This window comes from Hypomesus transpacificus, chromosome 2 (assembly GCF_021917145.1).
Source record: "Hypomesus transpacificus isolate Combined female chromosome 2, fHypTra1, whole genome shotgun sequence".
NCBI lineage: Eukaryota > Metazoa > Chordata > Actinopteri > Osmeriformes > Osmeridae > Hypomesus > Hypomesus transpacificus.
This window is the reverse complement of record NC_061061.1, coordinates 13,528,697-13,556,450: the sequence shown is the minus strand read 5'-3', so window position 1 is coordinate 13,556,450 and position 27,754 is coordinate 13,528,697. Positions and strand designations below refer to the sequence as shown.

The window sequence follows — 27,754 nt, the reverse complement described above, 5'->3', positions numbered from 1 at the left end:
CAAACAAACAATTATTGCAAATCTCAGAACTTTCATTTTTCTCCACAACATTGCGAACAATCAAATCGTTTCCCCCCCTGCACAACCAACCTAATGTCCCTCTTTCACCATCTAGACCTACAGTATATACCTATATATATATATATATATATATATATAATAAATAATACATTCTTTCATTACTCCTTATTGACCATGCACAGCAAGGCCCAGACTTCCACAGATGGTATTCAGTGCGCAGGGCAGCTAAATGAGGAAAGTGTGAGAATAAGTGGATGGTTAGGCTGATGGAAAAGGGAAGTATTGAAGAAGAAGAAAAGTGTCAGAGCGGATAAATAGAACACAGGAATGGGCAAGAATTAGATGACCTTTCAATAAACGAAAAGAAAATGAAAAACAACGAAATAAAGATATCAAAGAAAAAAAATATATAGAAAATCTACTTTTCAATCACAAAAAGATAATACTGTATTCCCTTTGTCTTCATCCGGGCCTAGTGTTCTGGTTGGTCCTTTTAAAGTCCAGCCCAGCTCAACTACAAAGTACTGGTTTCCATGTACGTTTACCTGGTCAAGACTACAGTCACTCTGAACAGTTCAAGTCTTATTCCAATAATACAATTTTGAATTTTGAACTAAAGTAGATCAACAACAAAACAAAGACACAAACAAATAAAAAATAATACCAAATGTAATATTTGACTGAGGACTCTATTGCTACAAGATAGACACATACACACACGCACCCCCTACAATTACTACTACTCCACATATTACTTAACATTCAAAGAGTGCTAGAATCACTGTTCTGTCATTATTGCTATGATCGCCATCATTTAGACAATCATTTTGCTCTTTCTTGGTCCATGCTGAACAGTAACAGAGCACAAAAAATAAAATAATACAACCTTAATTATTATTATTATTGCAAGCAGGACGTGACTTTCTGAAAACAAAAGTAATAAATAATGCAGTCCTATGCTGCACTTGCTCTCTCACTTTCCAAACAACCCAATCACACAATAGACATTAAAATTGAGGAGGGAGTGTAAGATGAGTGTTCCTGTGGTCTTGGAGTTTATGTTGAGAAAAATCCCCATTGAAACAAAAGGGAAGAATCAGAGAATGAGAAAGAGGGAGGAGGAAAACAAGATTGAAAGGATCTGTCTCATGTCAGTGCTGGTAACAAGATATAATCCTCCTGGTCTTTGGAGGCATGGGGGGAATCACCAAACGAGAACCTACTCCCCAGCCAACGGCTTTAACTTGAGGCCAGGAGACCTACTACTACCAGGACTAGTATGTCCTCCACTGCCAAGGAAATTCTATCCACCCAGATAAAAACAATGTTTTTGTTCATCCTGCTCTGGGTCACAATGAAATGGACTGAAAAAATATCCATGTTGAAATTAAGTTAGTTTCAAGTTGAGTCAGTTGGCTTTGAATGCAGTTGAACTCAATGGGAAGCTGTATGGTGTGAGGAGTTCAAGGACCGAGGACAGTGCTAACTCGCCCTCCTGTAGCCCAGGACAGACAGTACACATGGTTGGCTCTCCATTCACTGCGTGTTATTGCTGTAGTCCTGAAGGTTGTGGAAAAATGTGTTATACCTTTACAAGTCTTTCAGGCCAAATCCATGTAGTTCACACATGACCTCCCCTTCTATTTACTCAGTCAAGTACTGTCTTAGTCAAGAGGAGGGAATGTAGGGCAGAGCCAAAAAGTGTGAGACTGTGTCTATGATTGACTGACCCTCTCCCTCATGCCACATCTCCCCCCATAGTTTTCTTCTCTATACTATGACTAACTGGACTCTTTTCTGGGTACAGGGGAGAGGGTGACTGAGGCAGGCTCACTGCTCAGTGAAGGAGTCTGAGGGAGCATCCGAAGAGACGTCCTGCTGAACCTCTGGAGTGACGATGCCTTGATGGAGCTTTTCCAATGACTGCTTCATCTGAGGGAGATGGATGAGAACTCAGATTCATGGCCATATATGCTGTATATATACACTGTATTTCAAATGAATGCAATCGCCTGTCTTTTTCAAATCACTTTACCTCGTTATCTAGTGAGAATGAGTTGTAAACTTACTGCAATTTATAGGTTCCCGAATTCTGTGAGTTTGTGGATTTGGAAGACTTTTTAAGCTAAATGAATGTGAGGCATTTATCCAACAAACAGCTGGAGAGCAGCTCATCTGCGCACACGCAGGTCTTAATATCCACTCATGGGCTAGTGCAGAATTGAAAAACACACACCCACCTGGTCTAGCAAGGTGACTGAGGACTGGAGTATCTGTTGCCATTTGCTGAGCTGCGCCTGGTGGAACTGTCTCTGAAGCTGCAGCACCTGGGCCCATTCTCCTGCAGACTGGGGCAGTGGGCTAGTGGGAGGGAAAGGGGGAACTACATTCATGATGTTGAACTCATGAAATCATACCAAATAACAAGTGTGATCAAATCTTCTAGTTACCTGTCACTCAGGGAGTATGAATGCCATGTCTCCAGTGTGTGAGCAGCCCTCTCCAGGGCATACAGCTTGTAAAATAACAGCATGTTCAGAGCCACTAACACCACCAGACTGATGATGGGAGAGAGGAAGGAAGACAACAGAATGAGAAGATGATTTCTGAATAATGAATGAAAATTTAAGTATAAGGGAACACAAGGGAATAAGGGCTTGGTAAATGTCCTATTGAGAAATGACAACTAGCTGAGGAATAAAGTAGATGATGCACAAAAACAAATGGCTTTTAATGACAAAGCTACTTACATACAAAACATGATGGATCCTACATAACGTCTAACACATTTTTACATCCAAGCAGACATTGAGAGTCTGGTGCAATACAGTACCTGACACAGATCCTATGCATACAAAAAATGCAGAATTGAGAGCGAGAGAGAGGAAGAGAAAGAGGCAGACAGACAATTGGAATACGTTAGTATTTAGAGAAGACCAAATCACATGATGAGTCCACCAGCTCAAACAAGGAGTCAGGTTGAGGGAGTATAAAATGAAAAGCTAACAATAAGGCTACACATTGACACCGTATCAGAAGGTATGGCATGAATGTGGTGGTTTTATAAGTTACTGATCTGTGAACTGATATTGTACCTGCATTTGAATCACGTAATCTAGCAGCACAGGGTGGCGTCTCAGGTCTAGTTTATCGCATATTATACTTAAACAGCCCCGCAGTTCATAGTAGTTAAATCTACACATATTACAAACACACTTGTGTACACACACGTGCATTACAACTCACATGAAGCTGACGATGAGCAGAATGGTGGAGACGCCGCTGTTTCCACCTCTGTGGGACATCTCTCCTAGCCTCAGATACTGTCCACCTGTGGAACAAACCAGAACAATGGCTTTACAGGCATATATAAATCATCTCAAAGCTCAGTTCTAATGTCAATGCAGGGTTTTAACAGAAAGAAACAGGTAATGCCTGTTCTAATGCTTCAAGCTGGTGTGTGTGGAGTAATGTACACATCATTTGGGGCGTGTGCCTTTCATCACTTCAGTTCCATCCCCTGTGTTCAATAGGGATGGGAATCGAGAACTGGTTCTTGTTTAGAACCGGTTCCCAGTGAACCGATTCATTGGAATCGTCAGCCAAATTCTTTAACAACGGTTCTCTGTGCCGTTGCACATGTGCAAACTTTTATAGTTTATTCAGACTGCAGCAAACATGGCAACTAGGCAGAAGCGTTCTAAAGTTTGGTTGTATTTCACATGACAAAATGACAATAACACCACTTGTAACTCGTGTAAAGTCTAGTCTATTCTGTCGAAGGGAGGAAATACAACCAATATGAAGAAGCATTGAACACACGGCATGGAATGAAGTAACAGAAATGTCATGTGTTCGATGCATGCAGCCTGCAGCTAACGTTCGCGCTTCATCTCTAACTATCCTAGGTAAGCTCCTCAAAAGTGATCACAACCACTTATCACTGTGTGAAGCAATTTGCCTTTATTGTGTGTGGTCGATCAAGTTATCTTCTGTCCCGTCGTTTGTAGCATACATTTTAGCTACGGCATTTGTCTCCCATTATTGATCACTTCACGTTTTGATTGAAAGTCCAGTTTAGAAAAATTTCTTATCGTAACAGTGTTCATTATCGGAGGGCGTGTGTTATCAGCAAACGTTTGCGTTGTCGTGTTAACCCATTATTAAAATGAGCGTATCGATTTTTAAGTTTAAGTTTTTAAAGAATTGATAAGAAATCGAATCGATAAGCAGGAATCAATAAGGAATCGGAATCGTTAAAATCTTATCAATTCTCATCCCTAGTGTTCAACATAGATACTTGCCAGCTTCTCTCCTGTCCCTCTCCTCTCCAATCCCTCCAAGATTCACTCCTTCCCTCTCTCGTTCAACCTGCCTTCTGGAGCAGGTGCGTTTGCGCCGGCGCAGTGCCGGGGGGGTCTTGGCGGCGTCAGCCCCCACCGCCTCACCAGTGGTTACAACAGTAACTTCCGACTGAAGGAGGGTTTCCAGCTTCAACACCTCACTCTCTGAAGGTGGGAAGGGCAACAAAGTAAACAAGTAGAACACAGTGTAAAGGGGTCGATTATTGGTCAGCTAGGTCCCAACCCTTGTCATGAATTGGACTCAAATGTAAATATAATAATACATTTAAAGGTCATTTTACAGTGTTGATTTTTCATATGTTAATACACAACTAGTTTAAATTATTCGCTTTTTGTTGAATCATTTTAACACTAGGGAGAGTAGGACTTGAGTTTCTTGTAATGTGTAAAGTAATGTGACTGACTAACCCATGTGTCTGTAATACTCCTCGATGCCACTCCAGGTATTCTTCTCTATCAGGGCCTTGACTAGGCTCCACGGCTGCTTCCTGTAGCAGATGTCTGAAGACACCCTGAAACCCAAATACTCCGGAATCAATACATCTTTAAGTCACAATGTACAATATGTGTCAATTACACTATATGAACATATTAAACTCTTACAACATAATTCCACAGTGAATAATAACCAAAGGCGCTTAATGAACTTGAATTTTAAAGAAATACTGTAATACTCCAAATACGGGACTTCGGAAGAATAGTGATGAATGATATGAATATCTAAATATCGATTATATTATTTTCATAGAGACAGTTCAGTTATCTACCTGAGACGGCTTTTGTGCTTGTTGACGGAGGTGAGGCAGTATCTGTGGACAGTGTAAAAGTAGTCCTGGTAGGGAATACCTGAGGTGATGACCTCAGAGTCAACTACAAAGCACTCGCCACGCGCACTGCTCTTATACAATGTCTGAAACATAAGAAATGGGGCAAAGGCTGCCAGTCAGCTATTTAATATTTAAAATTATATTCGAAATTCACAGGCAAAGCTATCACTTTAAAATTTGACTTTGGGCAAAACATTACATTAAGGTTATGTTATTAGGTTATATGTTAGGTCAGTGGTTCCCAACCCTGGTCCTCAGGGAACACCTGCCCTGCATGTTTTAGATGTTTCCCAGCTCCAACACACCTGATTCAAATGAATGGTCATAAGCAGGCTTCTGCAGAGCTGGATAACAACCCATTTATTTGAATTAGGTGTGTTGGAGCAGGGACACATGTAAAACATTCAGGACAGGTGTTCCCCGAGGACCAGGGTTGGGAACCACTGTATGTAAACTGTACAGATTTCATTTGACATTTCTTTATCGTTTAGTAAAATGTCCACCAGAAATGATTAACACTTACGCCTTTTTCTTTAACAAGACCAAGCTAACGGTCATGATTAATTGGCTCTGGAATAAATATACTCCGTGGCCCTCGCTGTCAGACTGACCTGGGTCTCAACCACAGGGGCGGTCTTCGGTCCTAGTGGGTTGTTGATGGCGATGGTGTAGCTAAGCACCCGCCTGGTGTTCCCAGTGCTGATGTCCTGCTGCCACTCCCCCACCGACAGGTCTGAGAGACGGGGAAGGTGGAAGTGAGCAAGGAAGAAAAACAGATGTAAGACAGAGAACAAGTAGAACATTTTATGAATATAAGAGAATTAAAAGGTGAAGAGGCCAAAAAGAATAAATAGAATCCCACAGAAATGAGAACGGCATGGAAGGAGAGATGTGAGAGCGCAAAAGCAAACAGAAAAGTCAATGAGAAAATGCAAAGCAAATTTAGAGAAAATGGTGGAGGAGAAGGGAGAGAAAGAAAGGGAGACACTCAACATGCATACGCTGTGGAAATGCCCCAGTTAACGCAACACAATGCCCCAAAGCTAGAAGGGGCACAGCCAGAGAGGCCACCAACCAAGTGGCTTGGCCCACATAAAAAAAACTCACACAAAGAAAGTTTGTCTCTGAGAACATCATTTTATGCTTTCAGAATGACTCTTCATCAAACAACACATTTTTTTTAAGTGTTGGAAACTAAATAGGGAAGGATCATTTATTTTGGTTTAAACCAAAATAAAGGCTGGAAAGAGTAGAGTTAACACAGCGTAAATAAATACCCTGGGTGGCTCATTAGTGCTAATCTTGGAACACAGAAGTTTGTTCTTTGGTGGGGAGACCACAAACTCTCTGCACTGGAGGCAAAGTCTTGTCTCTGTCTTTTCGTTAGTGACAAAGTGAATTTCTACTGATGATCATTTTGTTTCTAGCAATAACATGGAGCAGTAGAGGCAGATCAAGGGTGTTCAGTAAGTAAGCAGACGGCACAAAACTAAATTGGTCTTTTGAAATCCTCTAAACTAACTCCTTTAATAACTTTAGGATTGTTAGTGTCCGAACAGGACGTATTTATCATACCTTCCTATGAGTATAATTTTGTATAGTTTGATTTACTGTGAATGTGGAGTGCTCATCAACATTGTGTATGTTAGTCAAGGAAGGAAACTGAACATGACCAGGTAATGTTATTGTTTTAGTTAAAAGCCCTTCGCTCGCAATAACAGAAGTTTAATTCCTTAATGCAATGGGCATTTCAGCTTCCTATGCCGGACAGGATGAATGAACAGCAGTATCAACTGGCAGCTTTGCAATTCTGTGTTAGAACTTCCTTCAATAGAATTGATCAAATCAAGCATCATTGTCTTGCCTTCAGTGTTCACATGAATTAGTTCATGTGAACATGAATTAGTTCATGTGAGGTTGCTAATACACTAATGCACTTGTAGTCAACTGTATGACCAACTCATGAAGGGAGTGTGAACTATGAATGGAATCTCTTCTTATCCTTTATATATATATAGTCACTCACTATGTAGGGAAGGTAAAGCTCTGAATATACAAATGCAGCTATCTAACTGGTTAAAGTAGCTCGCTAACTTGAATTGTAAAGTCATTTACATTTTTCTAAAGTCTGATGTTTGAGACTAGGACTAGAATAATATTGAGGATGGGAAAGGTGGTGGGGGGGACACATGAAAAGCAGTAACCTACATGTTTTCAATACATTGTATGACTTTATAGCAAACCTTGTGCTCAAGTTCAGTTTGTACATATACAGTGCCCTCCAAAAGTATTGGAACAGTGAGGCGAATTCCTTTATTTTTGCTGTAGACTGAAAACATTTGGGCTTGACATCAAATAATGAACGTGAGACCAGAGATCAACGTTTCAGCTTTTATTTCCAGGTATTTACATCAGGATCTGATGCACAACTAAGAAAATATCACATTTTGTTTGAATCCACCCATTTGTCATGTGAGCAAAAGTATTGGAACAGATATACTTAAAACATATTTAAGTGAATAAGACTTAATATTTAGTTGCAAATCCTTTGCTTTCAATAACTGCAGCAAGTCTGTGACCCATTGACGTCACCAAACTTTTGCATTCTTCCTTTTTGATGCTTTCCCAGGCTTTCACTGCAGCCTCTTTCAGTTGTTGTTTGTTTTGTGGGGTTCCTCCCTTCAGTCTCCTCTTAAGCAGGTAAAATGCATGCTCTATAGGGTTTAAGTCTGGAGATTGACTTGGCCAGTCTAATACCTTCCATTTCTTGCCCCTGATAAACTCCTTTGTTGTTTTGGCAGTGTGTTTTGGGTCGTTATCTTGCTGCATGATGAAGGCTCTGCCAATCAGTTTGGTTGCATCTTTCCTTAAATTGGCAGACAAAATGTTTCTGTAGACTTCCGAGTTCATTTTGCTGCTGCCATCATGTGTTACATCCTCAATGAAGATTAATGAGCCCGTCCTAGAAGAAGCCATGCAAGCCCAAGCCATGACATTACCTCCACCGTGTTTCACAGATGAGCTTGTGTGTTTGGGATCATGAGCAGTTCCTTTCTTTCTCCAAACTTTAGCCTTTCCATCACTTTGGTAAAAGTTAATCTTTGTCTCATCAGTCCATAAAACTTTGTCCCAGAATTTTTGAGGTTCATCTCTGTACTTTTTGGCAAATTCCAGCCTGGCCTTCCTATTCTTCTTGCTAATGAGTGGTTTGCATCTTCTGGTGTAGCCCTTGTACTTTTGTTCATGAAGTCTTCTGCGAACAGTAGATAGTGATACCTTCACTCCTGCCATCTGGAGGTTGTTGCTGATCTCACTAACAGTTGTTTTAGGGTCTTTCTTTACAGCTCTCACAATGTTTCTGTCATCAACTGCTGATGTTTTCCTTGGTCTACCTGTTCGACGTCTGTTACTTAGTACACCAGTAGTTTTCTTCTTCTTCAGGACATTCCAAATGGTTGTACTGGCTATGGCCAATGTTTCTGCAATGGCTCTGATTGATTTTCCATCTTCTCTAAGACTCACAATTGCTTGTTTTTCACCCAAAGACAGCGCTCCGGTTTTCATGTTGTTTTTACCTCTGAATACAGTCTGCATAGACAAAACCTATCTTACCCAATCTGAACCTGAGTGTAGACATTCAGTGGTATTTATTGATTGAATAATGTATGTAATAGGACACACCTGGGCAACAAAACACACCTGTCAGTCATATGTTCCAATACTTTTGCTCACGTGACAAATGGGTGGGTTCGAACAAAAAGGTGATATTTTCTAATTTGTGCATCAGATCCTGATGTAAATACCTGGAAATAAAAGCTGAAACGTTGATCTCTGGTTTCACATTCATCGTTTGATGTCAAGCCCAAATGTTTTCAGTCTACAGCAAAAATAAAGGAATTGGCCTCACTGTTCCAATACTTTTGGAGGGCACTGTATTTGCACCCCAGTGTTACAATGTCAGCATTATGACATAACTTTGAAAGACAAAGGTGTGGGAAAGAAAGAGAAAGGAGGAGGTGATGCCTAAATAGGCTCAATTGCAGAGCGAAGCTTTACCAGGCCTGTGTGTGTGTTCGCAATACAGACCTGTGAAATGGCGCTGGGAAAAGAGGTGCTGGATGAAGTGTGTATCGGCGGAGAAGAGCAGGTCGTGGAGCTTGTCAACGCTGATGTGCACCGCCCTGTTGATGTGCAGCCGCCCACTCAGGTCAGCACAGAACGACTCCACCTCACCTGGGCATGAACAGGAAGGGGTTGGTACCACCAGCTAATACAGACAGTAGCTCCCACCAAACTCTGAAGATTTGATTTGAAACGGAACCCTTCTGAACCTTTTCTCCGCAATAAAACTTAACCTGTTGTCTCGTACCATAAATGAGATAGCAGAAACATCATGAACACAACTTTGGTTGAGGTCAAGACCACATTATGGATAATAGTCTCAAATATCAAGGCTATTTTGTAATGTTTAATAATGATGCATTCATGTAGCAGATGCTTTTATCCAAAGCAACATAGAGGGGAGATTTGAATCTTTGAATCTTAATCTGCAGTCAAATGCTTTACAACTAAGCTGTACCCATATAAGGTTATGTAAACTATGTCTGGTTTATGCTGTTTGTGTTTCAAATATCAGTGGTCTAAACTGACAACAGACACTTCACTGATCTACGATAGGAAGATAGCTAAGTTGAGACCAACTGATTTGTGGGACAGACAGACACTCACTTTCTTCCTGTGTGTCAGAAGAGTTGCTAGGGTCAGTGGGAAGTTCATCGTCATTAGTGATGTCCAATGACGAGAGGTTTCCCAGACTGGTGGTTGAAGGGGGCAACATGTGATTGGTCGACTCGGACAAGCTGTCCCCACCCTCCTCCACATTCTGAGGATAAGAAGCATAATTAATTACTACATGGTTGCTAAGGAAATTACACCACTCTTAACTGTAGTACTCGTAATCGTAAACTGCCAATGTTGTATTACATAGTTTGTTAGAATCTACATACTCAACACGGCATGTTTGAGACACTAGTTACGGGTATATTTTTCTTACAAGATGAGACACATTAGGCAAAACAAAAACTGTCTTCACACAAAATCAGTTATTAGTAGTGTCTGTATGCATTTATGTGCGTGCAACTTACAAAAGAGGTGGCGGTAGAGGTGGGGGCAGAGCTTATGTGGGGAAGCGAGCTTTGAGAACTGGGGGGATATGGCTCCAGGGGGTCTGCGCTCAACTGGCGCCCTGTCGAGAGGGGTAGCTCCAAAGGCAGACAGGAAGAGACAATACTCGGGGGGTAGGAGCCCCCAGCACTGGCCAAAAGTGGGATGGCAGCCTCACAGGGCACCAGGGAGGGGGGAGAGCTACCCAGGGAGGGCATAGCTACAGAGCCAAGATCCAAAAGGTCTGAGACAGACTCATCTCCTGGCCTGTGGGAGAGACGAAAGGATAGTCCAGAGTTAAGGATGGGTCCAGAGTTAAGGATGGGTTCAGAGTTAAGGATGGGTTCAGAGTTAAGGATGGGTCCAGAATTAAGGATGGGTCCAGAGTTAAGGATGGGTCCAGAATTAAGGATAGGTCCAGAGTTAAGGATGGGTCCAGAGTTAAGGATAGGTCCAGAGTTAAGGATGGGTTCAGAGTTAAGGATGGGTCCAGAGTTAAGGATGGGTCCAGAGTTAAGGATGGGTCCAGAGTAGGGGGGGGTGGGAGAAGAAAAAGAAAGTGATTAGGGAGAACAAGGAAAGGAGCGTAACTAAAGGTAAAAGTGACCAAAGAGATTAACAGTGAACAGAGAGAGACTAAACTAGATGAAGGCATTAAAGCAGTGTATTTTGAAGGATCATCAGCACATAGGACAATAAAATCAACACACAAATGTAATCAAATTAAGTACTTTATGATTATGATTATGTTCAATAACATGCCATTTACACTCACACACAACACACTTATAGTACTGACTCACAATAGGCCGTTCATGTGTTCAGTGGTGGGTGCGACATAGTCATCATCTTCACTTGTGAGGCCCAGCTCTGTTCCATAACACTGGTGAACTATATGCCACAGCTCCTTTGGCGAAAGGGGCTACAGACACACGTATTACAACCACATCCAAACAGACACAAATTAAGAAATGTCACAAACACTGAAACTCTGTGACGAAGCCAAATACAAATGATTGACTTTCTAAATCACCCAACTATGTATCTTACTATCTGTCACTCATCTGAGATGATACTACAAAGTACAAACACTTTGAAGGGCCTGAAGTCTTATCTAATATGTCTGGATGAGACTTCAGCTGAGGACTCGACTATGCTCCTAATTACTGACACACTATATAACACATGACTAAAAGTCATGAAGGGTTTACTGGTTACTGACTTGTAATTAGACTTATATTTATTACACACACAAACACACAGGCGAGAATGTAAAGGTGTTACCTTGTCCATTAGTGCATTCTGCCACAGCCTGAAAATCATCATGTAGCTGCGATCCCTCGCCCCGAAAGAAGTGAAGAAGTGCTAAGACAATGATAGAGTGACAAAAGAGTCATGAACAAGTCAGAAAAGGAGAGAAAGAGTATTCTTTTGATTATATTTTGCCCGAGCAGCATACTTGTTTTACATGGTATTACAACATAATCAAAGTTATATATATATATTTTTTTACATTTTCCCACAATTGTCATATCGCAGTGACATTTTTCTCATATGAAATGTGATGATTTCTCAAGGTAAAAAACCCCTCGAAAATAGTAAAAAGCTGAGTCTCTGGAAACTCACTTTATCGTGATCAGTGCTGATCTGGATGGCATTGGGGATGAGCTTGGCAGTTTTCTCCTTGGTCAGGGTCGTCACGTCCTTCAGCAGGATGGTGATCTAAAACACCAAATGACAGAATGTACAGCAGAAGATCAAGGATAAGAACTGCATAGTTCTAAGAGTATATTTGGTGGTCAGAGTCAAGGAACAGTCTGTCTTTGCTAGCCACATAGTCGCAACCACCAGGTACAGACTCCTGACTACTACAGTGCAAAGACAACTCTTCAATGACAGCAGTGCATTATACAGTACAGCAAATCAATGACGTAAATTCAATAAGCCTTATGAAACTAATACAACTAGTGTCTCTCGAATAAATAACGACAATGTTGTAACAAATAAATGATTTGGTGTTTGATGTTGTATATGTCTATAGAATACAAAGTTACACCTATGACAAATAAAGATAATTCATTTATTTTAACACACATTTCCTTCTTGGCAAAAGCAATGCATGTTTTGGACACAAGTAGTATCTACATTTTCTTTTATCTTTGTGCATGTGAAATAGAAATGTGCGGCAGGTCAACACGCACAGGCTTGTTTATTCAGTGAAAAACGTGTTGGGCCAGGGAATGTTGGATAGATAGCTAGAGAATGTTAGCATTATCAGCATCACTATCCCCGGGTCATGTACATTTAAAAATAAGAATGTGGCATTCAATTCACAATTTACACACCCAGTATGAGTTTGTCACATAGTTTACAAAAGGCCATGTGTCGCAAACAATGGTAAAAACCCCAATTGAGAGATGGTATTTGAAAGGGTTCAACACTGCAGTCAGCCTACATGATTAAACTTGCCTACTTGATGAACCTAGCTGCTCTGTTTCTTGTTGGTGGAAATTCCCTTCAACATATCTGGAACAAGGTGCACTTAGTAAAGAAGTATCTCAGGGACAACTGTTTTTTTTATATTCTGAGAAAAAAAGATAACATTTCTAAGAATTAAGTCAGAATATCAGGAAATATTAATGATGGGGCACCCAGTATTGTGGGCCAAGCTAGAATATCTAGATATTTTATGGAAAGAGCAGTACACTCTGTGTACTGTACACTTTACTGTACAATGTCCTACATCTAAAGTAAAAAGTGTGCAATTGTGTTGGCATATACACTATACTGTGTGTGTATGACTCACAGTGGTCTCCCAGCGAAAGATATTGCTGTAGAAGCAGAGCCAGTTTTCAGACAGGTAAAGACGGCCCTGGAGCAAGATGTCCTTCTGCAGTGCACACGAGTAGTCTGTGGAGAAAGAGAAGGACAGAAACATCAGTTGTTTCCATCTGACACCAAAGTTTCCACCTCACACAGTCTTGTATGACTTACCCACTATGAGTCTCTCAGTCTCTGGAAGCTTCTTGAAGAGCTTACGGAAATCCTCATTCCGTTGTTTGTAAGTGGGACTGAGGACCTGTGAAAAAGAGGAAGGAAAGTAGAGATGAAATAAAATAAAAACTGAGAACTTATTACTCGAAAGCTAAAACTGACTGCCTTTTTGTAGTTGGTAAAAAATCACAAATTTAATCACAAATTAAGGCATTAAACAAAGTTTGATTCTAAAATGCAGCACAGTCAGGACTAGAGTTGTGGGTAAAAAAAGAAGCTGTGTAGAGGGGAACAAGACATAGGACACATAAGCTCTGTTCTAAACATTGACTTGCCCTATTTCATCATTTCAAACTGCTTTACTCTCTCTACAGTGTGCCACCGGCAGAAAAGAAAAGTGTACAACCATCTAATGAGGGCTACATTGAATACTTACATTGTACCAGCTCTGCATTTTCTGAAAATGAGAGAACAGCACATGTCTAATGATGAACAGCGTCAAAACCTTGTATTTATTTTTATTTTTATAACAGTCTAGTAAAGGGAGAATTTTTACATAGGCTACACATACAGCAAATTGCTACTTCAATGTGACCTCAAACTGTTGGTAAACTATCAGGCTATATCAAGTTCTAGCTACTATCAAACTAACTGTGAAATACAACACTCCATTAATGACCACACAATCAACACTCAACATTGCGGCAGTTAGTGGGGCTGCAAACGACTATGACAGGAAATGCTACCAGAGTGTCACAAGACCCATATTTGAATAATTGCTATTAAGCTCTGGCTCTGTACCTTAGCATTGCGGCTAAAGTGGCGAGATGCAAGGGGGTAGGCAGAAGTAAGGGAGGAGGCAGAAGGAGCAGGGGTCTGTGGACTGTCCAACCCCCCACATCCTCCTCCTCCCCCACCACTGCGCTCCCCCCCACCTTCACCTGCTTCGCTGGTTTTGCCACCACCCAAGACTCTCCGTCGCAGAGATGGGGAGCTGCCGGGGGTGCTGCGAGGAGAGTTACTGGCTGTACTAAGGAGAGGAGGAGAGAGAAGAGAGAGGGCAAAATACAATAAAGTATCTTATTTAACATGACATTTATTTAGATGGAAAATACACTAAGGTAGTTTGTAAATCCATTTACTAGGAATTACGCATGCTTCACACTGTGCATGCTTCCTTCACATGAACTGTTATTTTTTCAATTACATGTACAGAAAGTTCTTAACATCCTTCCCACTACAGAAGGACAATTATGCCCACACCCAAATAATACCACATTCAGTCCAAGGGGCACATGCATTATGCTCATGCTTATAATCAGGTAAATGTATAGCATATGACTTGTAAAATACAGTATGTGTACATTTCCCAGTGAATTCTTGTTGATTCCAACAGTTCCAACTCAATACAAACCAGGAATTGGCAACTTAACGCCAAACTATTTAAAGCTTACTGATTTACTGTAAGGTACACTTAACTAAAACACATTTTTAAATGTGCAATTTTAAATCACACAAATGGAAGTAGCACGTTGCTCCTACACTGCCTATGGACCTACAGGTTTTTTAGAGCTTTTAATTTCATACATCTTGCAATCATGCATCTTGCAATGCAAATGCATACATGTGCAATTTTGCTTCAACATTTCTACCCATGATCATTCAAATGCTGCCTTCTTACTATAGTTGCTTCTTACTATACTGTCTTATTCTCTGTTACTCTCTCCTTGACCATCTCTAGTTTCTTAAGCAGAATTGGCATTAGTAACAACATCAACTTGTGGAGTAGAAAGAAAAGTAACTCCAGACTCAAATTTGTGGATCTTAATATATATGTATGTATATACAGAGTCAGAGGCAGTGGTCAAGAATTGAGGCAATAAAGCAGCAAATGACGTGTGTTTTTAGAAATGTAAACACTTGTATAAAAAATACAATTTAAATAAATATATATGCATACATATCATAATAATAAGTAAAAACTCAACAAATCATCAACTAAGTGCAGTAGAACTTGACGCACCATTGCATGACATCGAGCACCAAGACTACCTCCAAGGAGATTATAGTAGAGATGACCTCCTTCAAAGACACGTTAACAAGCTTGTTGTGGCCACTCACGAAGTGTCCTCGCGTACCCGTTAAAATCTGTGTCAGTGTGTTTCCAACTAGATCCTCCACTCTAGCTTAAAACATTTAGAAAGGCAACATGTTACGTTTATTCTTAAGCTACAGCAGTCTGGCATAAAGCGCAATGGGATCAAGACATGGCGTGAGTCAAAATAATGAAGAAAAATAAATAAATAACAGCGAGACAACTGTATAAGCGACACAAAAAAGGTAGAATACGGCATTACACATAGGTAATGGCAGGTGATGCTTGCAATCTACCTGAGAGCAGGATGTGATCAACAAAGACATGGACGATGGTCTTTCTGAGGAAATGATATGGGCGTTAAGGCTCCACTGTTATGGCCGACTGAATACCATGATGAACCGACCGAGCACCAGCAACCCAGAAGTATGTGCATGTTCCAGACCCCGTCCTGATTGTGCATTCCAATCACAGTTCCAACCATCTAATTTTCCGGTAGGATTAGGGATAGGCTACCATATATTGGCTTTAACCATACCGAACGCACAATGAAATAAGTAAACAGTAGATTGACGAATGACTTGACCGCCCATTAAATGTAATTCCACGTTACTTCTTGACAGTCAACACGTTAACAGTATTTAAGAATCATAATCACTTACTCAAACATATGATGAGGTGTTCGCTTTTAACCTGATGTCGTACACGCTTGTTTACTGTGTCAATATGGCACCGGGTTTGTGTTCAGTGCAGTGAGCCAGCAGACGCTTCACTGTCCGTTCTTCTGATGCATGTTTCGCTTGGATTTAAAAATGATCTGCGAATGGAATCACGCCCAAGACTCACCGCCAGATTTAGCTTTCCATCACAGAGAACTACTTTACGCAGCCATGTACCCGTCTAACGCAAGGGGTTACATATTCAATTGACGTTGCTGCGCCCATAATCCCTGCGTAAAGGGGGGGAGAGGGAGGGGGCACCGCGCGAGATACCTACCACATAGGCTACTGAAACTGCTATCGTTGAACTCAACCTCATGGTTAACCTCCATGGACCGGTATTAGGCTACCTTGGCCCAAGTTTACAGCATAGAGGACCCACCCTCAAAATCTACCTGACCAGATCTCTGAATTTGAAGCTAGGGTCTAATGTAATACACACTGGGGCTCAGGCAGTCCAACATCTCCCCTATTTCTCTCTATCCCTTTAATCTGTTTTTCTGAGGATCAGGAATGGAAGCCATAATCTCTGCGACCGTGAAGCAAAATGGAATGACAAAATATACTGAGAAAGAGCACACTAATAAAGAAAGGATAAATTAACCATCCGTTTTTTCAGTCAGTATATGAAGGGCAAATTGTAAGACATTATTGTTCCAAAGATAAACATCCTTTTAAAATGGGAGGGATGGCAAATCGCTATAAAGAGATCACAAGTCTTTGAGCTCATTAAGAGAGTAGTGCTGTAGGTCTGCAACACAGCACATTTTCGAGTGAGCATTCTGCTGAAGCCAGGACCTGTGCCTGGATTGATTACTTCAATCTAATCTATAGACCGTGTTAACTGAGTTTGCAAATCCCCAAACATCTACAGACATTTTCAAGACAGTTTGCACACAATGGCAATACAGACCAAGTCAGAAATATTATGAAAATAGATCAGTCTGGTATGAGTCAGTCAGGATACAGAATGTTCTCTGATAAAGAAAAAAAACATGAAACACCAAGCAAGTATGGCTGCAGTCTGGAATATTGAGCTGCATTGTGTGGTCTGTAGAGTAAAATAGCCTTGGAACACCTCCCTTCTATACAATCAGTGTATTTTCTACCTACCCCATAGGCCACCGCTGCTGGCCCCTTTCAGTCACTGACCCAATAATCAGTCCCCTCAGGGTTAATAGTCAGCCATCCTCACCCCATCTGTGGGACTGTAAGCTACCCCAATAGCCCCGATTAATTGTATGAAATTGTTTTCTTCCAAGAATATGGTTAAACTTACTTTTTTTCTTTAATCAATGGGTAGGCTACAATTTACCCCAGTCACTCCTACAATGACAGAGGAAAGGTCTATCTCTATTGGAGATTAGGCTTACTTTAGGCATTGTCAATTAATGTTTGTCATAACCAAAATTTTTGTAAGAAGGGAGATGGGTTCTCAGACATGGACTTTCTAAAAACACTTTTTTTTTACCCAGTAAATTACATTTTGTAGTTATGAAATCAGTCAAAGAGCAATGTGCTAACGATAGATTTGTTAAGATGCAAAGCCTTTATAGTTGTAGAGCTTGAAGTGATTATATACTGTAAGATTGGTAATTTATATAGCCTTAACACAGTCTCAAAAATGACCTTCTAAAAAAGGCTAACTTTATGAAGTGCATTAATAGTCTTTACAAGCCACAACTGTAAATCCCTTCTAAATTCTACCACTAGTGAATACACAATCTAAAACAGTTTTTTAAGTTTATGCAACATGTCTATTATATAAAACAAATTCAAATTAAAGTAAATAGTAAATGCTTCATTAAAGAATAGAGAAAACTGGGTCAATAAACTGGTGGGTAAATGACAAGAACAAAGCCACAGCTGTTCATGCAGAGCGTTAGGAAAAGGCCCTCTCTCTTCCCAGATAGCCGTTTGACAGGCCCATACTGCAGCACCAACAGAGACCCACATCCATTGGACAGAGATGACATCACCAGCCAAAACAAGCCCTCCTATTGGCCAGCAGTGATGTCATGCATCATAAGCAGAATGTGTGGTGTATAAATCGAGTCTCTTGCTCCTTATGAATGGCCACGCTATGCTTGTAATACTGCTCAATATTTTTCCAAGTACATTTGGATATCAGCCTTTTGTTTAACACCAAACTCTTCTCCATCTAGCCATTAGTAATATTCTATTTATTTATCAGAATGTAGGCTGTTATGTCGTCAGAACAGAGTAATATCTATTACAACACAAGAAAATGCTTTTGTACAGGTATATCTGAAATGTGATCTTTGTACTGTGTATAGTCATGCATGATCCCACAAGCATGCACACCCGACATAATCAACTCAGACTAATTCGATTTTAACATGATCATCTCGCCTGTGTTTACCTAATGGTCATCTTGTCTGACTGTATTAAACTGCCATTACTGAAAGTGAAAGTGATAAATACAACAAATTATTTAAAGGCTTTCCTGTTGGACAAGTATTAAAATCACTTCCCCATGTTGTCCTGTTATTGTGCAATCCAGTAATAATACCATATAGTTTATTATATATATATAAAATAAAAACATTATTATAATATAATTTCTCCTTTCTCATTCACAAAGTAATTCACAATTAGCTAGATAGCCACTGAAATAGCATTAGTCTTACGAGCAAGTTTATTAATAGTAATGTTTGTCATTAAGATAATCTGACCGATTTATGGACATTTTAACTAACTAAAACCTTTAAAGATATCTGCCCCCTTTTTCAAGACTCCTGCTACTGACTGGTACACCCTTTGTTGATGATAAACTTGTCTTACATACTAGCGTGATCATGGCGATGTAATACATGTAGGCTGTGGATGATCACTATTTACCCAAGCAGCGAACAGACTTAAGCCTAACCCACACAGACAGTCTAAGAAGATCTGTACTTCTTAACTGGATCAGATAAGTTTGTATGTGTAGACAAGCAAAAGTCTGAGTTCCATCCAGATCTGAAAATGTGTCAGTTGGTCCATTGAGATGAGACTACAGTAGTCCTTATAAAGGGAACTCTGCAACTCTTCCAATAAGATCTGGCCAAGCTGGTTCCATACTGACAATCTGAAAAGTTACTAGACTCAATGTCTCATCATATTGCACTCCTCCTCCAAATTAAAGGTTTCAAGTTTGTGAGCCCATAGTGGGAACTGACCAAATCTGAGATCTGGAAAGAGTGTAAGATTTTAGGCTATCCAGACAGCCTCACAAATCTAAAATATTCTTCGCAATAGGCCATGTGAATAAATTACTAAGCCTTGGAGGGGGAGAATGGCACTAACCTGCAACTGTCCCCGTCAGAGTCCCTACTCAGCAGACTCCGGAGGGACCAGCGGGAGTGCTGGCTGGTCGATGACCTACGCGACCAAGAGGAGCGAGATGGTGGCAAAAGTTGACCGTGTGAGGGTCCATCTTTAGCAAACTCCTCCCTCTCCTTGTGCCGGGCTTGAGAGGGGGAAGGTAAGGGACTTCTCTGTTTAGCATTCTTATTCTGACCCCCATCCTGCTCCTCCTCTTCTACCTGTGTTTTCACCAACTGCTGTTCAGTCAAGTCCACCTGTTGTTTCTCTTTATTGCTTCTCGTCTTGGTGGAGGTCCTAATACGGTGGAGGCGTTGCTGGCGATGACGTCTGGGGGGTCGTGGGCTTGGTGAGCGGGACCAGGACTCAGTGTCAGAGGATGGGGGGAGAACAGTCAGTGTAGGGATGGGATGAGTCATTGTGCTAGCTTTTGGTCCCACTGAAGACAACATCATTATCATTCTTAAAGCTCCAGCCACCCGTTGATTAGATTAAAGAGAAATTGGTTGGAGGTTCCAGTCAGGGTAACAGCTCCAGTTCCAGGGAGAATGTTGGTATAAGATGTTCCCATCAGCCAACAACTTCTCTTCACTGCTTTTGGTCAAGGTCCAAAGTTCCATCCGCGTTTCCTAAATTCAATTCTACAGTCTCGTTTATTCCCCCAAATTAAAAAAAATACTTTATCAGCTGATGTCTCATCTAACCACATCACTATATTGATGCAGCAGTAACATATAAGGGTTGTAGTAGGGGGAAAAATGCCATCTTCACTCTCAAAAATGTTCTTCTTTTGAGAAATATTTGACAGTTAACCTGCTTTCTGGAAATACTGTTCTCTTCATCCGTTGCTCGCGGTTTTGTCCTCTGCACATTTCACTAGTTTAGAGTCTTCTCTAAACCCATGTCTCTGCCCGTTCTTTTTTTGTTGGAGTGTAGGCCTAAACAGTGCTTCAGTTTCATAACTGCAAAAGTTGAACAGAAGAGATATGGCTGGAAAGAATAAAGCCTTTACTCATCAATAGTTATCATTCTCCCTGACTAACCACATATAAAAGGGCCTCTTTCAGGACACTGCCTACATTAAAACATTTAAAATTAAACATTCCACTAAGGCTAGATATTTTGGGAAGTCTTGTGTTGTCTGATACTCTCATAAAGACAAGTTGCTGGCTCACAGGCAATCACAGACATTTTAAAGCAGATGTTATATGGTCAGATAAATAAACAGGTATTTATAGAAGTTCAACGGTTCATTTGCATCACTTGTGAATTTGGATTTTGCAGCTTTAGCTCCCTTTTGATATTAAAACAGTATGCAATTTGACCTCCAGGTCACGGTGCTACATGGCAAAAATGATGAAATCCTTCCAAGCACTTCCAAGAAAAAAAACATTATATGATAGAAAAGTGGTTCCCAAAGTAGGGGTCGGGACCCTTCCGGGGGTCACGAGACAGCGAAGGGGGTCGCGAGATGATTTCCAGAAATCAAGGAACATTTTAAAACAATTAGAAATAGCATATTTTAGCCATGCAGCGGTCGCGAGTCACTGGCACCATTATTTTAGGGGTCGTGGACTGAAATGTTTGGAAACCCGTGATGGAACACTATAACTGACAATAATGTATAGGCTTCATAACGCCTATCTTGCAAACCATAAATAAGATTGTAAGGGACGTGAACAATGCCACCATGGGTAGAACTATATGGGTAGAGCATTTCCGGAACATTTCCCAAGGGTTTCTGGGAATATTTCATGATACATGCTTCTTCTGTCATTCATTGCAGGAGTCATAAAGCAAAATGTTTACAGTTGTAATTGGGTGTAATACAACATTTATTTTAACCTACAGTAACCTTTATGAGGTACAATAGGTTAAAAAGAAAGGAAAATAAAAAGGTTTTGTCCCTATGAACATGTTGTGAAAGCTAATGAGGCCTGCAGAGAGTTGTTTAGAAACACAGACTGTTATCTGCTAACTGGAATATCAATTTCTGATTTTTGGAGTTACCCACTACTTTCCACTTTTATGTTCTAGCAATCCTGTTCCTGAAATATACCATTGTCAATCAAACTCGAGCTGGGGTAAAGCATGACAGTTCAGGTAAGATTTGGAGGCTCTGTTTCTCATATCTGAATTGATTTAATATATAGTGCAGCCCTAAGGTAGGCCTAGTTGGAAACAACAGATAAAGTTAATTTGAGAGCCTGGGATAACAGACCCATTTCATAGTGTGGATTCAGTGGAATTACAATTCACTGCATGCTATTTGCATTCTTAAATCGAATCATCCGTTATTTACAACAGCACATTAATCTACTTGAAGACAATGAAGCAGACCCCCTTGGATTTAGCCCAAAGTGCACATGCATTCTGAAGCTTGATTTGATGAGGTGAAGATATCTGACAAATGTCAAATAGTGGCTAGTTCTAACTCACTAGCTAGTGCGTGACCATGGAGGGAGAACTCAAATGTAAACAAATTCCAATGCGGGTACCACTAAAGACTAAGACAAAGGGCATTCAGGATTGACAGCGAGTACAGTAAGTATTTACTCATCTGTTTGAACAAGAGCAATCTTGGCATGGCCTTGTTTACTCAAGGTAATCTATCGTAATCCAGGTCTGACCTTTCCTCCTCTGGCTTTCTGTTTTCACACAGCCACATCGTAAACTAGCTATAAAAAAGGATTAAAAAACATCTAAGAAATAGCTTGCGGGTTTACAATACATCAACCATCCGATGGTCAATATCAATTTAAATTATATGTTGAGTGTATCTGTTATTAAGAAACTAAGCAGATAGGCTAATACTTCTCAGCTGTCACCAAATGGATGTAGCCATGACATTATCCTCAATTTTGAGTTAAAACTATAGACAAAAAACATAGCCTATGCTATAAAAAGGGTTTTTAAAGTACCCTTTACTTACTCTTTTACTTACCAAAAATAATTTTAGTTTAGTAACTAGAGCTTGGCTACTAAAGATGTACAAATCATGACTGGTTTTGCCATAGCTTCAGAAACAAGGGTCTGAGTTAGCTAGCATTAGCTAGTTGTATATTTCAGTTCCTACCTCCCATTTGATGAATTTCCCCCATTCCGAATATCCTGCTCGGCTTCGCAAACAAGCCGAGCGACGGTGCGAGATGTAACGATAAAATCCCCTTTTTCACAGGAACACATCAGCATCCTATTTACAGGCAAAAGAGTCTAGACTAGCTGGTACTAGCTCTAGTTATCTAATCTATCGAAGCGTACTGTAGCGGCTCAATACAGCACAGGTTCCCAGTATTAGCATACCCCCCAAGACGGATGACTACCAAGCTAGCTATCATTAAAGTAATGTATGTCGAACTATGTCAAATGTGTTTATTGTTCAAATATTTCGATTTATCCATGAACAGCTGTCTGGTTGGATAATTTTGGATTTTAGGCACCGTCTCGGCGACCAACAATAACTTTTTTTTGTTGATGTACTATCGTACAACGGAATCAACAACTCAGTCGCAAAATAAGTTTAGACGGGAGGGTCACCGAATTATGGAACCGGAATGTAACGGTATTAAATATTCCCAGGTTTATTTTAAATGTGTGTATATATGTATACATATTTATTTATTTACCTCATTTGTTACATATAGGTTTAAATGTCAACAATGGTACGTAACTTGGGTAGCTAAAGTGGTGCCATAGACTTGGAACCCCTGTTAAAGAACTTTGTGGTACAGTCTGGAAAAAATAACGGGTTCTAAAGATGGGCAGAAATGTAAACCAATTAGAGATGACTTGGTAGTGGAGCTGGATAATCTATTGGTCGAAATCATCAGACAAATATCTTCAATAATGTATCATTCTAAGGTACTGTACATGTGAAAATTACAATTTACATACTGCGTTAATATGAAGAGAGCTGCTTTTGATCAAACTAATAAAAACTGTGACCATGGCATATCCATGGCATCACAGGTTTTGCAAATGAGATTGAACCCTGGACAGCATTGCTATTTTACAGTAAAATTATACAATAATGACTTCATTTTCATTATAAATCTCAGGTACCTCACCTTTGTAATACTGGTCAATTGTTGCAATGTAGTGATCCTCTGCATTCTCACTGTCTCACAGTGACTTCCAGTCCATGCAGAATCTGCCACAGCTTAGGACAGGTCACCTTGTACTGACATTAAAGCAGGGAGAAGAAATACTGACACACGGAACAGCATTGATAGGGTTATTAGAACCTGGGCCAAAGACATACAAGCTAAATGTAAATAATCCTGGCAAAAAATCAGTTATAGTTGGTTTAACAGGGCAAAAAATACAAATAGCCCACTCAATAATATTATTTTTAAAGATTTAGGTAGAATTGATTAAACATATTTACTTTATAACAACATATCAGAGGAGACAATAGAACAACACCTCAGTATGCAAATGCATTTTAACTCAAAAGCTTAGAAAATCTCCCCAAATAAATAGCCTACAATAGCATGGTTCTACAATTAATTAGCAAAATTTACGTAAAATATTATGTTTTGAATAAAAAGTCACATCCAACCAAGAGAAATAGCCTACCTTTCCCACGGTTAAACAGCAATTTTCAGTCAACTGCAGTCCATTAGACATTGCGTATTTCTTCAAAATAAATTAGATTCAAGACTGTCATAGGTCTGTTTTACTGAACTGGCTATGGTCCAAACCCCTCCAGGTCACAAAACGTGCTGTGTTGTTGCCTTCTCAGTGCTGAGGAACTGGAAACCCGATCTGATCTAAAAATAAGATTCACAGCATGTGTGGTTTGAAATTGAGTTGGGGGGAGGGAGAGAAAGAGAGAGTGATCTATCAGCTTTTTTATACTCTTTTCCTAATATTTTGTCCACCTCCTGTTTGTTTGTGTTTCACATGTGTATGCATGATAGCCTACAAAACACTACTTTTTACCAAGTCAAAGTTATAAAACTCAAATCCCAGAAGGCCAGATGCTCTGTGCTTGACATCTCAAATCGACATCCTTGACATATAAATTGTTTAATGTCTAGATGTGTATCTAAGTTTGTTAAATACAATCGTTTACAAAGACAAATATGTGGATATGCCTTGATGTTATCAGAGTCAATAAACTCACTTATGTGAGCGTCAATCTATGTCAGAAGTTGAACTTCAATGTGCAATTATTTTTTCAACCTTGTCCTCCCTAGAATAGCCTTGTGTTTTACGTGCTGTTTGACATTGAACGTGCTTCAGATCCCGATAAGAGACTAAAACATCCATCCCACCAAATCAACCTCGATCACCTTGAGATTGTATTTGGATGTTTGGGGACAGATAAACAATGCAGGCAATTTGTAAGCTTGAACATAACTTCCGATCAAACGCAAACATGCCAAATCAAGCAGTTATAACCTCTTGGTGATTAAACGGTTGCGTTGTCTAACCAGTTAATAACATAGTACATATACAATTAGGCCTATTGGCCCATTAAAAGTTAGAATCAAAGTTGATTTACCTATTTAGCTCATGTACACATTGCATGTTGCATGCAAAGTTTCTTTGCACATATTGGTCAAGTTAATGCACACAGCCAAACATTCATTGTCATGTTGATTTCAGCCTAACATTTCTTCTTGACCTGCACTGCACTCCAAAAGAGTTAGGACAGGACATAGGGATTCACACGGTCTAAATTTAGCTTCCTTGCATACGATCGGGTGAGACTGGTAGAACGTGAAGAAAACCTACATGAGTTTTACACATTTAACTCTTAAGGAAAATTAAGTTGTAATATACAGTTTTCGCAGATAAATATCATTCGGAGGAGCAATTTGTGTCTCCAGTAGGCTATATCATCGATCAGACAAAGGTTGCGCAATTACGAGATTGCCAACAAGTAACCTTGTCTTGAGAAACTAAATTTCGAATCACCCAGACTTGGAGGGATAGTATGCTCAAGTCACTTCTGATTTTATTCATTTTGTATGGTAAGTCATTTCTGTAACATTATATAAAAACATTGGAATATACATCATATTTAGAATAATAGTATCATTCAGGTTCTCTACAGTTCATGGTGGATGATATAATATTTTATATATTTATGTGTTCTATGTATGGTATTGAGTTACACTGCCGCATTTATTAAAGTTACTGGTCAGTGCCTGATGCATATATTCTTTAAAATTGCGGACTCATCTGGGTGTACGTATCCATGTGTGTCAGTTGCAGTGCCTCATTGCCATGGGGGTTGTGCAGAGGTGGACTCGATGACAGAGGCTGTGGCAGGGGAACGTTTCCTTTTAGGCTGTATCTCCTGCAAGAGGAGAGAAGAGGTCCCTGCTCACACTACTGTGGATTGGCACTTCAGACCTAAAGGAGAGGAGGAATTTATTCATGTGAGTAGAGAGTCTGTACTACAGAGGGCTGGTCACAAATCAGCCCATAGCTCCTCGTAGTTTAGCAATCTGACCTACAGGGTTTCAAAGATCTGTTGTAACTTATTTTCCCCTTTCTTATTATCCTTTATCCTACTTTTATGGTGAGACTCAGAAAAGACCAGAAAAGGTTAAAGATTCAAGGGACATAATAAAACAACAAAAAAAATCTCAAAAGTGACAATTTTATTTCACAGGTATTTCATTATGACTACCCTAAACCCACCATCCTCTATGAAGACTTTGAAGGCCGTCTGGAGTGGCATGGGACAGAGGGGACTCAGGATGTTCAAGTAGGAGCCATCTTTCTTCATAATGTAACCTTTAACGACACTGGAACATTCCTCTGCACCGTCCAACGCACACTCTTTCTCCCATTGGACAATGAGTATGTCACTGTGCAGAAGGAGGTGGAGCTAAGCGTGGTGGCTGTTGGTCAGTTGTAGTCTTTTTTTATTAAACAACTTTATGTTTATAATGGTTTTGTATTCTTGTGTATTCTTTAATCTTCTAATGTTTCCTCTGGGCGCTTTCACAGCCAATCCGGAGCTGACTGCAGTGATATCAGAAATCATGATGTATGTACTGATTGTGGTGCTGCAGCTTTGGATGATCGTGGTGCTGATCTATTGTTATAAAAAGATATCTGCTGAGCATGAAGCCCGGGAAGCCCGCAAAGCCCTTAAGGCCCAAAACCGGTAAGCTTCCTAAATTAACCTGCAATGGCAGTCTCAGACATTGTTAGGAATCCACCTTTAATAATCTCAACTGAGATGTAGCACAATCAATCCATGTCCTTAGCCCAGAAGTTTATTTATTTTCTTTTTTATCAGGATCTGAAGGAGTCCTGATGAAAACACACATTTCCTTGATATTCTCACTCACTTACTCATTTCTTGTTTTTTATTTCCAGACCATTAGAATCAAAAGACAAGTGTGATGGGGTGCATCTGGAGTAATTTACACAATGGTGAGTATTTTGATAAATAGTCGGCCTCTTTAATGTTGTTGTGATTATATTGGACAAGTAACAGTACAACATTTTGTAAAAGTAATACATTTAAGGAGTGAATACTTTTTTGTGACTTGATGTTCTATTTTCTCAATTTATGTCCAACAGATCTAAAGACATGAAGATATATTATGCTGTAAGAGAACATACAGTATTACCATGTTAACCACTCTCTTAAGTAACCATAACTATTTTTCAAAAATGTGATTTTTCAGTTGTGTGAAATGCACAATAAAAGTGAAGTGAAGTGACAAATTGATTTTCTGTCTAGTGTCAACACAGTTTACAGCTCAAGCAAAATGTCCCTACAGTGTTTACATTTTTGCTGAAAAGTTATTGTGAAAATGTATTATGTCACTCTTTGTTGTACAAAACAAGTGTACACGGTTGACTATATGGGTCATGTAGTAACACTATACTGTATCTGTATCTTTAAGGTATCTCAGTATTCATAGCTTACATTCTGAGACTCCTTGCCTATTGGATGTTACTCTTAATCTCAACATTACAGAACCACGGTGTACTTTGGAGGAGACAAGGAAGGATGTTTGAAGGGCATTGTGTAACTGAATCTTGTCTGTAGTGTCTCCACCCTCCTTCAAGTCTGACTGTTGCTTTGTTCAACCGCTACAACCTAGCTCCATCGCAATGATATACCAACACAAACATGCCATAAATCACAAAATATTCCAAATATACGTGAGTAGGATATAATTTGTGTCAATATTATCAAAACCTTTTAAATACGACCAAAGACTGATTACACCACAGACATAAACATAATATCTGTTAATCACATTT

The 27,754-nt window shown here is 39.9% G+C and overlaps 2 protein-coding genes across 9 annotated transcripts; one reads left to right on the top strand and one right to left on the bottom strand.

Moving 5' to 3' along the window:
* Positions 1-11: 11 nt before the first annotated feature.
* gramd1a (GRAM domain containing 1A) lies at positions 12-23,007 on the bottom strand. Of its 6 annotated transcripts, none has more exons than XM_047027102.1 (20): positions 22,587-23,007; positions 14,171-14,399; positions 13,806-13,826; positions 13,370-13,454; positions 13,182-13,285; positions 12,002-12,097; positions 11,660-11,740; positions 11,179-11,297; positions 10,357-10,642; positions 9,941-10,094; positions 9,299-9,445; positions 5,824-5,945; positions 5,153-5,295; positions 4,794-4,897; positions 4,326-4,529; positions 3,268-3,352; positions 2,855-2,866; positions 2,472-2,579; positions 2,262-2,382; positions 12-1,953 (listed from the first exon to the last, which is right to left on the bottom strand). In XM_047027102.1, exons 1-20 carry the CDS (start codon positions 22,700-22,702, stop codon positions 1,852-1,854), a joined length of 2,439 nt encoding a protein of 812 aa, XP_046883058.1. In that variant the 5' UTR covers positions 22,703-23,007; the 3' UTR covers positions 12-1,851. The 6 variants fall into 6 exon arrangements, with proteins under 6 accessions (XP_046883058.1, XP_046883065.1, XP_046883047.1 ...); XM_047027109.1 differs by having other exon boundaries at positions 14,171-14,394; positions 22,587-22,696; XM_047027091.1 differs by lacking the exon at positions 22,587-23,007 and adding an exon at positions 19,493-19,988.
* Positions 20,509-27,228, top strand: si:ch211-225p5.8 (uncharacterized protein LOC555567 homolog). 3 transcript variants are annotated; one of them, XM_047027221.1, is made up of 6 exons: positions 20,509-22,054; positions 25,730-25,902; positions 26,139-26,376; positions 26,480-26,639; positions 26,855-26,911; positions 27,062-27,228. In XM_047027221.1, the coding sequence occupies exons 2-5, from the start codon at positions 25,774-25,776 to the stop codon at positions 26,898-26,900; spliced, it is 573 nt and encodes a 190-aa protein (XP_046883177.1). In that variant the 5' UTR covers positions 20,509-22,054; positions 25,730-25,773; the 3' UTR covers positions 26,901-26,911; positions 27,062-27,228. The 3 variants fall into 3 exon arrangements, with proteins under 3 accessions (XP_046883177.1, XP_046883167.1, XP_046883158.1); XM_047027211.1 differs by lacking the exon at positions 20,509-22,054 and adding an exon at positions 23,282-23,371; XM_047027202.1 differs by lacking the exon at positions 20,509-22,054 and adding an exon at positions 25,137-25,491 and having other exon boundaries at positions 27,062-27,227.
* The last annotated feature ends 526 nt before the right edge of the window (positions 27,229-27,754 follow it).